Consider the following 15971-nt stretch of genomic DNA (forward strand, 5'->3'; position numbering starts at 1 on the left):
AAAAAAAAAAAAAAAAAAAAAAAAAAAAAGAAAGAAAAAAAATATATATATATAAAATTAAAAATAAAAAAATAACAAAAAAATAACATACTTATCTTACCTCTTATGGCCCAACCCTGCAAGGTAGATGCCATTTAAATTCTATTGGTGAAAAAATGGGAATTCAAAGAGATAAGTGACTTACCCAGGGCCACACAGTTAGTTAGGTGTCAGTGTCTTGGCTGCAATACCTGGGCTCCGTCATCTGGGTTGCAGGGATTCTTTACTTTTCAGGACTATAGGATGCCTGTGAGATCATGGTGAAAACTATGGACACTCCCTTCCTCCACACCCTGCCCCGCCAAAAAAAAAAGTTTGCGCACGCGCGCGCGCACATCCACCCACCGACACACACACACACACACACACACACACACACACACCACACACACACACACACACACACACACACACACACACACACACACGCTTTTTCATACCATTTTATATGAAAAGCGGTGTGCGGTACAGTTCCTGCCTCTGGGAAATGCTTTGAAGAGTAAATGAGGCCGGGCGCCCTGGCTCACGCCTGTAATCCCAGCACTTTGGAATGGCGTTATGGACAGATCTTCTGAGGTCAGAAGTTCGAGACCAGCCTGGCCAACATGGCGAAACCCCATCTCTACTAAAAATACAAAAATTAGCTGGGTGTGGTGGTGTGCACCTGTAATCCCAGTTACTAGGGAAGCTGAGGCAGGAGAATTACTTGAATGCAGAAGGTGGAGGTTGCAGGGAGCCGAGATTGCACCACTGCACTCCAGCCTGGGTGACAGAGGGGGACTCCAACTCAAAAAAACAAAATAATAATAATAATAATAATTTTAAAAAAAAGCAGAAGAAAAGAAATAACAAAAATTAAAGCAGAAATCTGTGAAACTGAAAACAGGAAAACAACAGAGAAAAATCAATGAAAATAAAAGCTGGTTCTGGCCGGGCTCAATGGCTCAGATCACTTTGGGAGGCCGAGGCAGGCAGATCACAAGGTCAAGAGATCCAGACCACCCTGGTCAACATGGTAAAACCCTGTCTCTACTAAAAATACAAAAATTAGCTTGGCATGGTGGTGTGCACCTGTAGTCCCAGCTACTCAGGAGGCTGAGGCAGGAGAATTGCTTGAACCCGGGAGGGGGAGGTTGCAGGGAGCCGAGATCTTGTCACTGCACTTCAGCCTGGCAACAGAGCAAGACTCTGTCTCAATACTGGTTCTTTGAAAACGTGGATAAAATCAATAAGCCTCTAACCAGGCAAGAAAAGAGAATGCAAATTATTAATGTCAAAAATGAAAGAAGGAACGTTACTATAGATTCGATGGATGTTAAAATAATAAAGGAATACTAAGAACTCTATGTCCACAAACTTGATAACCTGGATGAAATAAGCCAGTTCACTGAATGACACAATCTGCCAAAACTCACACAAGAAGAAACAGACAATCAGAATAGGCCTATATCTATTAAAGAACTTGAATAAATAATAGCCTTCCAAAAACTGAAAGCACCAGGCCCATGGCTTCACTGGTGAATTCTACACCAAACATTTAAGGAAGAAATTATAACAATTCTCTGAAGCTAGAAACAGCCACGAGCTGACTTTATAGTGAATGATTACTGCTTTCTCCTTAAGATTGGGAACAAGGAAAGGATGTCTGCTTCCACCACTTCTATTTGACATAGTACTGCAGGTTCTAGCTAGGGTAATATAACAAGAAAAGAAATAAAAGGCAGATTGAAAAGGAAGTAAACCTGTTTATTCTTGGGTGACATGCTTATTCGTCTTTGTTGAAAACTGTCTTTATGCAACTTATGAAGAAAGCTCCTAGAACTAATACTGAGTTTAGCAAGTATGCAGGATACAAGGTCAATTCAAATTAATTATAGTTGATGTGCTAGTAATATGAAAATTGGAAACTGAAATTAGAAAACAATACTTCTTAAAACAATTGCATCAAAAATATAACACAAGTTTAACAAAAATATGCAAGATTTGCACACTGAAAACTATGAAACATTGCTGAGAGAAAAAAAGATCTAAATAAATGTAGAGAAATTCATATTCTTGGATTGGAGGACTCAATATTGTTAAAATATCAGTTCTTCCCAAACTGAACTACAAATTCAATGCAATTGGCTGGGTGTGGTGGCTCACGCCTGTAATCCAAGCACTTCGGAGGGCAAGGCGGGCGGGCAGATCACCTGAGGTTGGCAGTTCAAGACCAGCCTGACCAACATAGTGAAACCCCGTCTTTTAAAAAATAAAAATAATAATAAAAAAATTCAATGCAATCTAATCTGAATCCCCAGCAGGATTTTTTGAAGAAATTGACAAGTTGATTCTAAAATTTATATGGAAATTTGAATAGCCAAAATAATCCTAAAAAAGGACAAGGCCGAAGAACTTAAACTACTCGGTTTTAAGACTTACTATAAGCTACACTAATTGAGTCAATGTGAAATTGGCATAAAGACAGACAAGTAGATCAATGGAACAGAAGAGGTCTTGAAATAGACCCAAACATATGTAGTAAGTTGATTTTTAAAAACAGGAACCAAGGAAATTCAATGAGTAAGATAGTCTTTCCAACAAATGGCGCTGGAACAATTGAATATTCATATGAACAAACAAACAAAACAACCCTGGATCCTTACCTTATATCATACACAAAACTCATTTCAAAGTGGAATACGTATCTAAATTTTAAGAGCTAGAATTATCAAACTGAAAACACAGGAGAAAATCTTTTCTAATTGGATAAAGCAAACAATACACTAAAAGCATGAATCATAAAAAACACTGTAAATTATCAAAATTAAAAATGTTTTCTCTTTGATAAAAACCACTAAGGAAATGAAAAAGCAAACTGTAGATTGGGAGAAAAATATTTGCAACATATTTCTGTTGAAGGACTTGTATGCAGAATATTGAAAAAATTACAACTCAGTAAGATGGCAACTTGATACAAAAATGGGCAAAAGATTTTAATAGACATTCCACCAAAGCAGATATATGAATTTGAAATAAGCTTATGAAAAGACTCAACATTATTAGTCATTAGGGAAATGCACACTAAAACCACAATGATGTACTACTAACATGCACCAGGATGGCCACAATTAAAATACTTGGCAATACCAAGTATTGGCAAGGATGTGAAGCAGCTGGAACTCTCATATATTGCTGGAGGGGTGTGAAAGGGTATAGCTTCTTTGGAAAATAAATTATCAGTTTCTTAGAAAGTTAAACATACATGTACCATACAACTCAGTAATCCTACTCATAGGTAATTATCCAAGAGAACTTAAAACCTATGTTTATTTATTTTTTTAAATTTTTTTGAGACGGGTTTTCACCATGTTGCCCAGGTTGGTCTCAAACTCCTGAGCTCAGGCAATCTACCTGCCTGGGCCTCCCAAAGTGCTGGCATTACAGGTGTGAGCCACCGTGCCTGGCTCAAACCTATGTTTAAAATAAAAACTTGTATTTGTTCATAGCAGCTTTGTGACAGTCTAAAACTAGTAACAATCTAGACATCCATCAACTGGAAAAAGGACAAAACCAAGATGTGGTATATCCATATGATGGAATGTTACTAAACCATAAAAAGATGAATCTCAAAAGCATTATGCTGGATGAAATATATTACACAGTGACTACATATGATTCCATTTATAAAAAGCCCTAGAGATGTACAATTATAGTGACAGAAAACACTCAGTGGTTGCCAGGGGTCAGGGGTGAATGGAAGAGATTGACTGTAAAAGGGCATAATGGAACTTTCTGAATTGATGAAAACGTTCCATGACTGTGGTAGTGGTTTCATGGCTGTATACATTTGTAAAACACTCATCTAGTGGTACACTTAAAATGGTGAGCTTTGTTGTATGTAAATTATATGTCAATAAAACCAAAATGTTGCTTTGGGGTGCTGCCTCCTCCTTGAATTTGATTCTAAGTTTGAATTTTCTTTGAAATTGCACTTAAAACTCTGCAAAAATGTTTTCTTGTATTTTAGATTGAGTTTCTTCTGATTCCACAAGTTTCTCAAAATTTGCTGAACTAATGCCACCCTTTTCTAACTTTCTAGCAATGGTAAAGATTACAAAACCAACCAAACCAAGTTTGCCATCTAGTTCCATGGTATATCCTCTCAATGTTTTAGGAGAGTTAAGACTTTCCGTGAAAATAGGTAATTATGTGTGAATAAATGGAATCTGATAAACTTTAGGTGCCACATCACTTTAATTCAGTTATTAGAATCACTGTCAACGTTTTTGGCCAACTGCAAGGTTTTACTTTCTATTTCTCTCACCCCTATTATCACAGGATAGTGACAATTTTTTACTTTGGATTGTCAAAGTCCTCCAACTTAGTCAAGTTTACTTGACCTTTAAGACTGAAGTGAAGCTGGATTGAACCCCTACCCCATGTCCCTTTGAAATCCAGTGTCTCTCCAAGCATCTCTGTAAGTACTTGGACTTTTCTATTTACCTGATTTAGTTTATTTGCTGAATTTATTTCCTACTGCATTTAAACTAGGTTATGAAATCCATCCCTACCCTTTCTTGTACCTTGTCATTATACCTTCTGGCCGTGACTGAATTCCTTTTCTTCCCTAAAGGTCACTGCCTCACAGCTGTGTGTAGCTGACTTGAAGGAAGGTTTGGGGTAACAAGGACTGTGCAAGCATCTTAAAATTGAATATCCTATGTTTCTTAAAGGTCCCAGGGGCTATTCCTCCTACTGGAGAATTTTCACATTTTATCTATTTAGCTTTTATTGTTTTACTAAGTCTCATTTCTAGTTTTGTTGTTTTTTGAGACAGGGTCTCACTCTGTTTCCCAGATTGGAGTGCAGTGACGTGATCCTTAGTAGTTGGGACCACAGGCACGCACCACCATGCCTAGCTAATTTTTGTAGTGATGGGGTTTCATCATGTTGCCCAGGTTGGTCTTGAACTCCTGGGCTCAAGCAATTCTCTGGCCCAGGTTCCCAAAGTGTTGGGATAACAGGCATAAACCACCACATCCAGCCTCCTTCCTATGTATTTTAAAATTCAACTAATAAAATTCATTTTTGAACTGCAGTTAAACAGCGAATTGAACATTCTCAGTTTTAACAACAAATGTTTACTAACATTGGGAAAATAGGCATTGAAAAACTTTAAAAAATATATTTGTTTTGGGCTGGTTGTGGTGGCTCACACCTGTAATCCCAGCATTTTGGGAGGCTGAGGTGGGTGGATCACTTGAGATCAGGAGTTTGAGACCAGCCTGGCCAACAGGGTGAAACCCTGTCTCTAATAAATATATAAAAATTAGCTGGGTGTGGTGGTGCACGCCCGTAATTCCAGCTACTCAGGAGGCTGAGACATGAGAATTGCTCGAACCGGAGAGGCAGAGGTTGCAGTGAGCCAAGATGGTGCCAATTCTCAAGATTTGGTATGCTCGCTTCACAGTTAATAATTGTCTTGTAATTTTCTCGATAGGCTGAGCAAAAAAAAAAAAAAGTCTTGTAATTTTACGTTTAATATTGCATATATTGCTGCAATTTTGTATACATAGCACTGAAAATGTTTTATATAAACTGTCACTTTGATGTGATAATTTGAGTTTCCTATTTTCTGATACAGCTGTTGGCATAATGAGTATCAGCCAGGGTCCCAACTGGAAACAGCTGGCATTCTCGAATTAAGATAAATCAAGAGGCCAGGCACAGTGGCTCACACTTGGTAATTTCAGCACTTTGGGAGGCCAAGGTGGAAAGATTGCTGAGCCTAGGAGTTCGAGACCTGCATAGGCAGCATAGCAAGACCTCATCTCTACATTAAAAAAAAAAAAAAAAAAAAAAAAAAATTAGAAAAAAAAAAAATTAGCTAGGCTTGGTGGCCTGTGCTGTGTTAGCTACTTTGGAGGCTGAGGTGGGAGGATCCCTTGAGACTGTGAGTTGGAGACTGCAGTGAGCTATGATTATGCCACTGCCACTGTACCCCAACCTGGGTGACAGAGACCATCTCTAAAAAACAAACAAAAAAGTTTCAAATCAAGGATATTTATTTACAAAGAGGTGGGGCAGGATAGAAACCACAAGGATTAATGCAGCATTAGTAGCAGCAAAACTGTCATCAACCTTAAGGCAGAAAACATATGGAATGGAAGCTGCTAGCAGTCTCCAAAAGAAAGGTGTATGAGGGAAGCTGGATAGCGAGGAGCTGAAGGACATAGCCAGCCCAGATTCTCAAGGAGGGAGCCCAGAGAATAAATACCTTGCCCTCTCTGTTTTTCTCCTGTCTGCTAGAGCTCCTCACTGGCCTCCCGTAACAGGAATCGAGAGCCCCCTGATAAGTACAAGTCAGCCTTCTGGTAGGAGCAGGCAGTCTGGATGTGGAGGGCAAACGAATGACACTGGGCAGAGATTGCTTAATCAGAAGTATTCCTTTCCCTCTTAACAATTTGAAAATTAATCGGGACTATAGTCGTCAGTGGCAACAACTCAACTTGATGTAGTTTAAACAAAAAAAGGAGATACTGAAAGACAGGGAGGAGTTGATTTTAGGGAAATAAACACTACTGGAGCACACTGTTTTTCATCTCTGCATGTTGTTTATTGGTTTCTTTTGTAACAAAATGGGAATCTGGTCTCCAGAAGCACTGAATGGCACCCTTTGAGCAGAGTAATCAAACACAAGATGAGACTCATCTTCCAACTCCACATAGAAAGCTTAGAGAAAAACTTTATCTAAATGAAGACTTGCACAAATGGGATGAGAAGCCTGATGGAAGATGCAAATTCTTACCAAATTAGTTTATAAGCATAATGCTATCCCAACCAAAATCTCACAAATTATATAGGAATATAAAAAAAAAAAAGGCTAGAGTTAATAAATAGTCAGGACGCTAAAATTTTAAGAAAAGGAATGGTGAAGGAAACTTGCTGTATTATTAAAATGCATTATCAAGTGACAGTAATCAAAATGCTTTGATGAAAGATAATTGGACAAAACAGATGTAAGATATATGTGTAATAAAGAAAGGAAACCTAAATCAATGGGAATAAATTTACCAATAATTGGTGATGAGAAAATTACCTATATGGGGAAAAAAATCATGCTAAATTTTTTTTTTTTTTTTTTTTTTTTTGAGGCAATCTTGCTCTGTCACCCAGGCTGAAGTGTAATGGCATGATCTCTGCTCACCGCAACCTCCTCCTCCTGGGCTCAAGCGATTCTCCTGTCTCAGCCTCCCAAGTAGCTGGGATTACAGGTATCTGTCACCACACCCAGCTAATTTTTTACATTTTCAGTAGAGACGGCGTTTTAGCATGTTGGCCATGCTGGTCTCGTACTCCTGACCTTGTGATTCACCTACCTTGGCCTCCCAAAGTGCCAGGATTACAGGCGTGAGCCACCGTGCCTGGTCCTTAAGTCACCTTTTATATTCAACTTCCAAATGAATTAAAATGCTTTTTAAAAAACATAACCTATAGGGCTGGGCGCAATGGCTCATGCCTGTAACCCCAACACTTTGGGAAGCCGAGGCAGGCAGATCACTTGAGCTCAGGAGTTGTGAGATCAGCCTAAGCAACATGGCAAAACCCTGTCTCTACAAAGTATGAAAAATTAGCCAGGCAAGGTGTCTCGCGGCTGTACTCCCAGCTACTTGGGATGCTGAAGTGTCAGGACTGCTTGAGCCTGGGAGGTCAAGGCTGCAGTGAATCACGATGGTGCCACTGCACTTCAACCTGGGCAACAGCAAGACCTTGTCTCAAAAAAAATGTATAAACTGTAACACAGTTAAATATTAATCTTGGGGTGGACAATGACTTCTAAGCATAAAAAAGGAAATTAAAAGGCAGACAAGAAACTAGAGCAACATATTTTTTTTTTTTTTTGAGACAGTCTCACTCTGTTGCCAAGGTGGAATGCAGTGGCAAGATCTTGGCTCACTGCAACCTCTGCCTCCCAGGTTCAAGTGATTCTCCTGCTCCAGCCTCCCGAGTAGCTGGGACTACAGGTACACACCACCATGCCCAGCTAATTTTTGTATGTTTAGTAAAGACGGGGTTTTACCACGTTGGCCAGGATGGTCTTGATTTCTTGACCTCATGATCCGCCCGCCTCGGCCTCCCAAAGTGCTGGGATTACAGCTGTGAGCTACCATGCCTGGCCAAAAACATTCTTAAATTGAGGAACTACTGCTATACTACAATAATAATAAATGTTTACTAAATGAAGTGTTTTAGAAATCAGGGAAAAAGCTAATAATTTTAGATAATAGTAAAATGTAATTAACACTATTATTTTATTGAAAATAAATGCTTTTGAATGACCAAAATTTAGTATAATTTTATTTTCATTATATCTATATAATAATTATAAAACACAGAGATAAGGCAAAGCTCATATATTTTTCTTGTCTAAAAAATTAGGCCCCTTAACTTATAATAAAAGGGGTCATTGTACTTTAAATTCTTCACATAGATTGTGAATAGCTCCATTCAACATTACTTAGGTTTCTGTATTACTTGCTGGTATAATTTTAAAAAGAAGAAAATACTTGTAAAAATAATGTCACTCATCTGACATGGAAAACTGATCACAAAGAACAAGTTCAATAATGTTCTGAATTTAATAAAGGATTACATTCTGCTCAGTAGTTACAAGTAACTGAACATTTTTTTTTCCAATGGAAGAAATTCACAATATACCAATTTTTAAAAAACTAATGGGAATATGAATAGCAACTCAAAAGACTGATAGATACATTCAATGAGAATTTTTTATTTCAATTATCCACAAAACAATATTACAATACTTTATAAAAATATTAAGTTTAGGCTACCATTATTCATTAAAAAAAGGTTTGTTAGAAGCTTTTTTTCCAAATTCTTTTTTTTGGTAAAGGTTAACTTCCACATTAAGACATTGAAGACGAAAAGCTGTTGGGAAAAAATCTTCAAATATACAAACTTGCTTATTTTTCTTGGCAATTTAAAAATACAGAACAATTTAAAATGAATACACATTAAGTTAGTGTTTTATCCCTATTATACAAGATATTATATAAGGAACTGCTCCATTCAGTTAAAAACTAATGAATACTATCAACTTTTCCTGGCTTACTTTCCTGATCAGATTTAGTACATAATTTTGTTACCCTTCTGAATATGCTTAGAAAAATTACAATATCATAGTTCACATAAAGCCCTTTAAAAATCTCATGTCACAAGTTGTTGACAAGGGGAAATAACGACGGCACTCTTCTTAGGAAGACCTCTTGGTAGAGTCAATACTAAGCAGGTTACGTAAACAGAAAAAACCACCACAATTTTTAGTACCAGAACCACTGCCAACTTGCATGAAGTCCCTCTGTCACATTTTAAAATGATTTGAATTTGAACATATATGCCATGGCACAGAATTTCAAATTTAATGCTTAAATCAGGTAAATAATGATAGTTAAGAATTACATCCTGAAAATAGAGGAACCTAATATAAGGCTTAATTTAAGGTGTGACTATATGAGAGTATTTTAAAACATACACACCAGACCTTCATTTTATTTATCAGGTTCAATTTTTCCTTTGCCAGACACTTAAATCACTAGTGCTGCTATTCAAATTTGTATTTTGAATTTTTTGAGTTACTCTTAAAAATCAGCCTTATTTTGTATGTTTCACTTTCGTACTTTAAGGTAAAAACAACTGTCCCCTTTTCCCCCACTGTTAATATTCAGAATAAGTTTTCCTCCCCAAATGAACTATTTAATATATTCTAAAAGGGAAAAAAATGACCACCATTAAGTGGTCATTTAAAAGTGAATGTAGATTCAAACATGATTTGAAAACTGGAGTTCTAAAAATGTTTTGCATAAAAGCCATATACTACTGGAATTAATGTGAAGCTGTAACTTCACTATTTTGAACAAATAACACCCATTTAGTGTATAAGAAAAATTAGTTTATAGTTATACCTTATAATTCTCTTCAAAGTCTCAGAACATAGCTAAGTGAGGAGCTTTCAGTGCCAGCAAAGCCATTTTGTCACTCTATGACATCAACATTAAACATTTCATTCCATCCCTCTACTTGCAAAACTTTTACATTTTCTTTTCTCGTATTTCATTTAAATACATTTTCCTCTCTATTCATCTATATTCAACATGAGCAAAAGTGCATTCAAGTCCCTGATCTGGTCATATTTTCTATTTGTGGCACCCATCACCATAAGGACATATTAGCAATATCTCACCAGTACCAAGTCTGTTTTTTAAAAAGGGCTTTTTAAATGCTGGGTCTTACTTTGCATGCTATCTAAAGATTAAAAGATTTCCCTTTCACTGGATAGTAGCTTCAATTACATAATGCCTTAAAAAAAAAAAAATCAATGCAACCTCATACAAGATTAACTCACTTTCTAGTTACCTTCATTATTCTAAGGCAAACTCTTCAGAAAAGGACTGAAGTCAAAAATTTCTTATTCTACTTTTCAGTTTCATGAATATGAATATTAACATACTGTATTATACTTTCAAATTCCACTTCTGTGGTCTAATATTTAATCAAGTCTGAGATCCTGTGTATATTCTTTTTGAAAAACCTGGCCCATGTCCATGCAAAAGGAGGCATATATTAAGACTGTATATTGACTATTTAACTTAGAAAAAACTTTTGAGAATAGTAAATGCAAGAAACTTTAAAAAACTGGAATGGAATTATTTGGTCCCATGATATTCCTTAATTTTAGATTTCATTATGGTATAGTGTTTTATCTCTCAAGTTGTATTGGTAACAATAATTTCCTTTGAGCAATTCTGAGTTTGGGGAAGAAAAGAAAGAAAATGATTTATAAGCAGTAACCTCGCTGTCCTTCATGACCATGCTATCACCCACACTGTCATCAGTATCTTAGCTCTATTTTCTTTGGACCCTGAAACAGGTTGGAAAATTCATCATTGGTACGTTAGAGTTTAATACTTGGGAACAAAAAAAGTGGTTTTGTGCAACCATATCTGGGATTCCAGTTTGCCACTAAAAACATGCAGAGTAAAGAAGAATTTCTTCTTTTGATTCCTGTAGAAACTCTACACAAGTTCTTTACATTTTGGCAGATTTGTGCATATAAAATAGGCTACTTGAATTATAAATTTTCTCCTGGCTGGTACTGTGGCTCTGTGGCAGTGAAGTAGTCTTCCAAGAAGGACTGAATATATTCAAATGTTGGTCTTTCATCAGGGTCCTTCTTCCAACACTGATTCATCAAGTCATGGAGGGATTCTGGACAGCCCTGAGGGCAGGGCATCCTGTATCCTCGCTCTACCTGTTCCAGTACTTCACGGTTCACCATACCTAACACACAAGATTAAAACATTAAAGAACAATGGTCCTAACTACCACTAGGAAAACATAAACCCCTTAGCCACTAACTGATTCAAAGTATATTAAGTTTATTTAGTGAAATAATTCTTTTAACAAAGCAACAAAATATATTTTGAAGGAGAGTATCAAGAAAAGCTTAGAAAATGCTAACCTATGTTTTAACATGTCTAATTTTTCATTCTACCTAATATCTTATTTTTAATACTAATGTCTTCAAAAGCCAACCCCATTTGATTAGTAAGAATTAGGGAGCCACTCTGAGGTACTGGTACTTTCTAATGTTAACATTAAACAATGACCAAACTTGGGCTACTGAGGAGTGGTGGCAAGATTGTGTCTGAAAATATTTTAAAACAGGAATTGAGAAGAAAGTTCTAGTCTTGGTTTTGCCAAATATACTAACTACATAACTTTATACCGAATTACTTCCTTGAAACAGTGTCCTTATCTAGTATCACCTGTTTCACTTTCTTCAAGATATTACACATAGTTTCTATCTTGTGTTCCTTTATAATTTCCCTTCCCCCAACCCCCTAATAATAAGCAGCTCACCCCATCTTATCACAGGCCAGCAAAAAGCCTCCTTTTCCAAATTTTTCCTGACAGTGTCTCACCAAGCCGACAACCCCACCACGCTTCCCATCTGGCGCATCACCTTCCCTGCCTGCCTACAAGTCAGGCCATCCCTCATACCTCTTGTAAACTTTATCAACCAATCAGGAATGGTTTTTAAAATGGACTTGATTCTCTCAAGAAAATGTAATGGGGTTAAATCATTATTTAGATTTTTAGTTATTTCTTTTTGAGGAATAACTGATTTCTCAAAATACATTTCTTAAACTATTTTTTAAAAAACCCTATATGACATTACTTTGAAACTCAATACTTAAAAGGAAGTTTTCCCGAACTTTTCATCTAAATAGGTAGTGTCATCTTCATAAGTGAAATCTGGCCAGGTGCAGTGGCTCTTGCCTGTAATCTCAGCACTTTGGGAGGCTCAGGTGGGCAGATCACCTGAAGTCAGGAGTTCAAGGTCAGCCTGGCCAGCATGGTGAAACCCTGTCTCTACAAAAATACAAAAGTAAGCCGGGCACAATGGCGGGTGCCTGTAATCCTAGATACTTGGGAGGTTGAGGTGGGAGAATCACTTGAACGGGAGGCGGAAGTTGCAGTGAGCCGAGATTGTGCCACTGCACTCCACCTTGGTTACAGAGTGACTATCTCAAAAAAAAAATAATAATAATAAATAAATAAATAAATAAATAAAGTGAAATCCAGTATATTTTACCAACCATTGAAATACAAGAAGTTGTTTCAGGGGAGGAGAAAAGGAGCAAGGGAATTAATATTTGATGAGGGTTACTATAATTAAACTTTTTTTCTTTTGCTGTGCTAGGAAAATCCTTTTGGTACTTTTTTTCTACTCTGTTCTTTTATTTTAATTGACTGTTAGGATTAATCAATCTAAATAAGCCAGAACCTACGAAAGTAACTTCTAATTACTAATAAGCTTTCATTTCACTCTTCAGAATTTTATGATAATTAGAACTATTATTTTATGCCAACCAGGTGTGGTGGCTCACACCTGTAATCTCAGCACTCTGGGAGGCTGAGGCAGGAGGATCACCTGAGGTCAGGAGTTTGAGACCAGCCTGGACAACATGGTAAGACACCATCTGTACTAAAAATACAAAACTTAGCTGGGTGTGGTGGCACATGCCAGTAATCCCAGCTATTCAGGAAGTTGAGGCAGAAGAATTGCTTGAATCCAGGAGGCGGAGGTTGCAGTGAGCTGAGATCACGTCACTGCACTCCAGCCTGGGTGACAGAACAAAACTGTCTTAAAAAAAAAAAAGAAGAATAAAAAAAATATGGTAAATACTCAGCATACTGTCAATAAATGTAAGCATTTCCCTGTTGGCGTTTATCAAGGTTTATTACTGTCCCCAAATAAGAATAGTAAACAGAAGCTGTTGCTTTGAAATGGACAATCTACTGTGAGAAGAGCATGCAGTGGATGGGCCTGTGCTGTATGTGGAAAGTTCTTTCCAAATCCTCTAAAATCATCAAAAAAAGTAAGTATCTCTTTTCCCTTTTTTTTTTTAGATGGAGTCTTGCGGATTGGGTGGAGGTCTCAAAAAAAAAAAAAAAAAAAAAAAAAAAAAAGATGGAGTCTTGCTTCGTTATCCAGGCTGGAGTGCAGTGGCGCAACTGGCTCACTGCAACCTCCATCTTCTGGGTGCAAGCAATTCTCCTGCCTCAGCCTCCCAACTAGCTGAAACTACAGACTCCCACCACCACTCCCAGCTAAGTTTTGTATTTTTAGTAGAGATAGGGTTTCGCCATGTTAGCCAGGATGGTCTGGACCTCTTGGCCTCGTGATCTACCTGCCTCAGCCTCCCAAAGTGCCGGGATTACAGGCATGAGCCACCGCGCCTGGCCTAAAGTATCTCCTTTTCTACTTTAAAGACGGGCAACCTACAAATTGTTTACATTTGGATTCTCATCGGAACATTGAATTTAACTAGAATATCCTGACCATATGAATTTTTATGCATTTTGAAGCTATGTAATTACATAGCTCATTTTGGATTTTTATGTTTCCCTACTGAACTGACCCTTTTATCATCATGAAATGTCCCTTTTTGTCCCTGGTATTATTTCTTGCTTTAAATTCAGTCTACTGCTACCCAGGCTTTTGTTTCTTTGGTTAGGATTTACAGAGCACATCTTTTTCCATCCTTTTAATTTCAGTCATTTTTAAATACCTTAAAGTATGTATCTAATAAATGCCATTACAGTACTTGTGTCTTGTGTATGTCTTTAAAATCCAGTCTTATCTTTTTTTTAATTGGAATGTTTAGTGTACTTTAATTATGGATGTAGCTGGGTTTAATTCTACCATCCTGTTCTTTGTTCCATCTATTCTTTTCTCCCCTCTTGCTTTTTGATTACAAGCATTTTTCATTGTTCGATTTTTTTCTCTCCTCTGTTAGCTTTTTATGTTATCTTATTATTTTAGTAGTTATCATTAAGACTATAATATGCTTCCTTGGTTTATTATACTTTACTCAAAATAAGTACTTTTAACTGTTCCAAACTTAGAGCGGTTTACCTGTTATTCCTTTACCCCCTCTGCCCTTTGTGTTATTGTCATAAAGTCTACTTTTACATACATTATAAATTCAGTAAGTTTTTTTTTTTTTTGAGATGGAGTCTCCCTCTGTCACCAGGCTGGAGTGCTATGGCACAATCTCAGCTTACTGCAACCTCCACCTCCTGGGTTCATGCAATTCCCCTGCCTTAGCCTCCTGAGTAGCTGGGACTACAGGCACCCGCCACCACGCCCAGCTAATTTTTGTATTTTTAGTAGAGATGGAGTTTCATGTTGGCCAGGATGGTCTCGATCTCCTGATCTCGAAATCCGCCTGCCTCAGCCTCCCAAAGTGGTGGGATTACAGGCGTGAGTCACTTACACCCCACCTAGTGAGATATTTTTATTGTTAGTGTTTTAGATCAGCAGTTTTCCCCCAAGCAGTTTAAAGACATAATTTCATTCTTTTCTGGCTTCCATATCTGAGGAAAAATTAGCTGTCTGACTGTTGTTCCTGTGTAGGTAATATACAGGCCGAGTATCCCTTATCTGAAATGTTTGGGACCAGAAAGTATTTCTGATTTTGGATTTTTGATTTTGGAAAATTTGAATATACAAAGTGAGATATCTTAAGGGATGAGAGCCAAGTCTAAACACAAAATTGATTTATGAGCCAGGCACGATGGCTTGCATCTGTAATCCAGCACTTTGGGAGGACAGAGCAAGCAAATGAATTTCGAGACCATCTGGGCAACACGGTGAGACCCTGTCTCTACAAAAATACAAAAATTAGCTAGATGGATGGCACACACCTGTGGTCTCAGCTACTTGGGAGGCTGAGGTGGGAGGATCACCTGAACCCAGGGAGGTAGAGGCTGCAGTGAGCCCTGATTGTGTCACTGTACTCCAGCCTGGATGACAGAATGAGACCCTGTCGAAAAAAAAAAAAAAAAAAAAAAAAAAAAAAAAAACAATTTATGTTTCATATACACCTTACACATAGAGCTGGAAGGTAATTTTACATAATTTAATAAATAATTTTGTGCACAAAACAAAATTTTGATGGCATTTTGACTGTGACCTGTCACATGAGGACAAGTGTGGAATTTTCCATTTGTGGTGTCACGTCAATGCTCAAAAAATTTTGGATTTTGGAGCATATTGGATTTTTGAATTAGGAATGTTGAATCTGTACCACCTCCTTACAGCTGTTTGGCTTTGATTTTTGTAATTTGACCATGATATGTTTGCTTGAATTTCACTGAGTTTATTTTTTTTGTCTGAGGTTCACTGAATCTGTGGTTACTTCAGGTTACTGAATCTGTGGGTTGGTATTTTGTTTTATCATATTTAGAAGATTTTTAGCCATTACTTTTTAAAAATGTTGCTACTGTTTCATTTTTTCTCTCTTCTGCTTCTGGGCCTCCAATACATATAAATTAGACCTTTTCACTATGGCCCACTGGTT

The 15971-nt window shown here is 37.2% G+C and overlaps 1 protein-coding gene across 3 annotated transcripts in view; it reads right to left on the minus strand.

The window, feature by feature from the left end:
- Positions 1-8641: 8641 nt before the first annotated feature.
- Positions 8642-15971, minus strand: part of YES1 (YES proto-oncogene 1, Src family tyrosine kinase) — a 97489-nt gene continuing 90159 nt past the window's right edge. For all 3 annotated transcript variants that reach the window (XM_032293258.1, XM_032293260.1, XM_032293259.1), the window contains exon 12: positions 8642-11379. In XM_032293258.1, coding sequence (XP_032149149.1) covers positions 11171-11379 — 209 coding nt within the window. In that variant the 3' untranslated portion in view covers positions 8642-11170. The remainder of the gene's footprint in view (positions 11380-15971) is intronic.

The sequence above is a fragment of the Sapajus apella genome, unplaced genomic scaffold (assembly GCF_009761245.1).
Source record: "Sapajus apella isolate SASKATOON/1434 unplaced genomic scaffold, GSC_monkey_1.0 scaffold29, whole genome shotgun sequence".
Classification (NCBI taxonomy): Eukaryota; Metazoa; Chordata; class Mammalia; order Primates; family Cebidae; genus Sapajus; species Sapajus apella.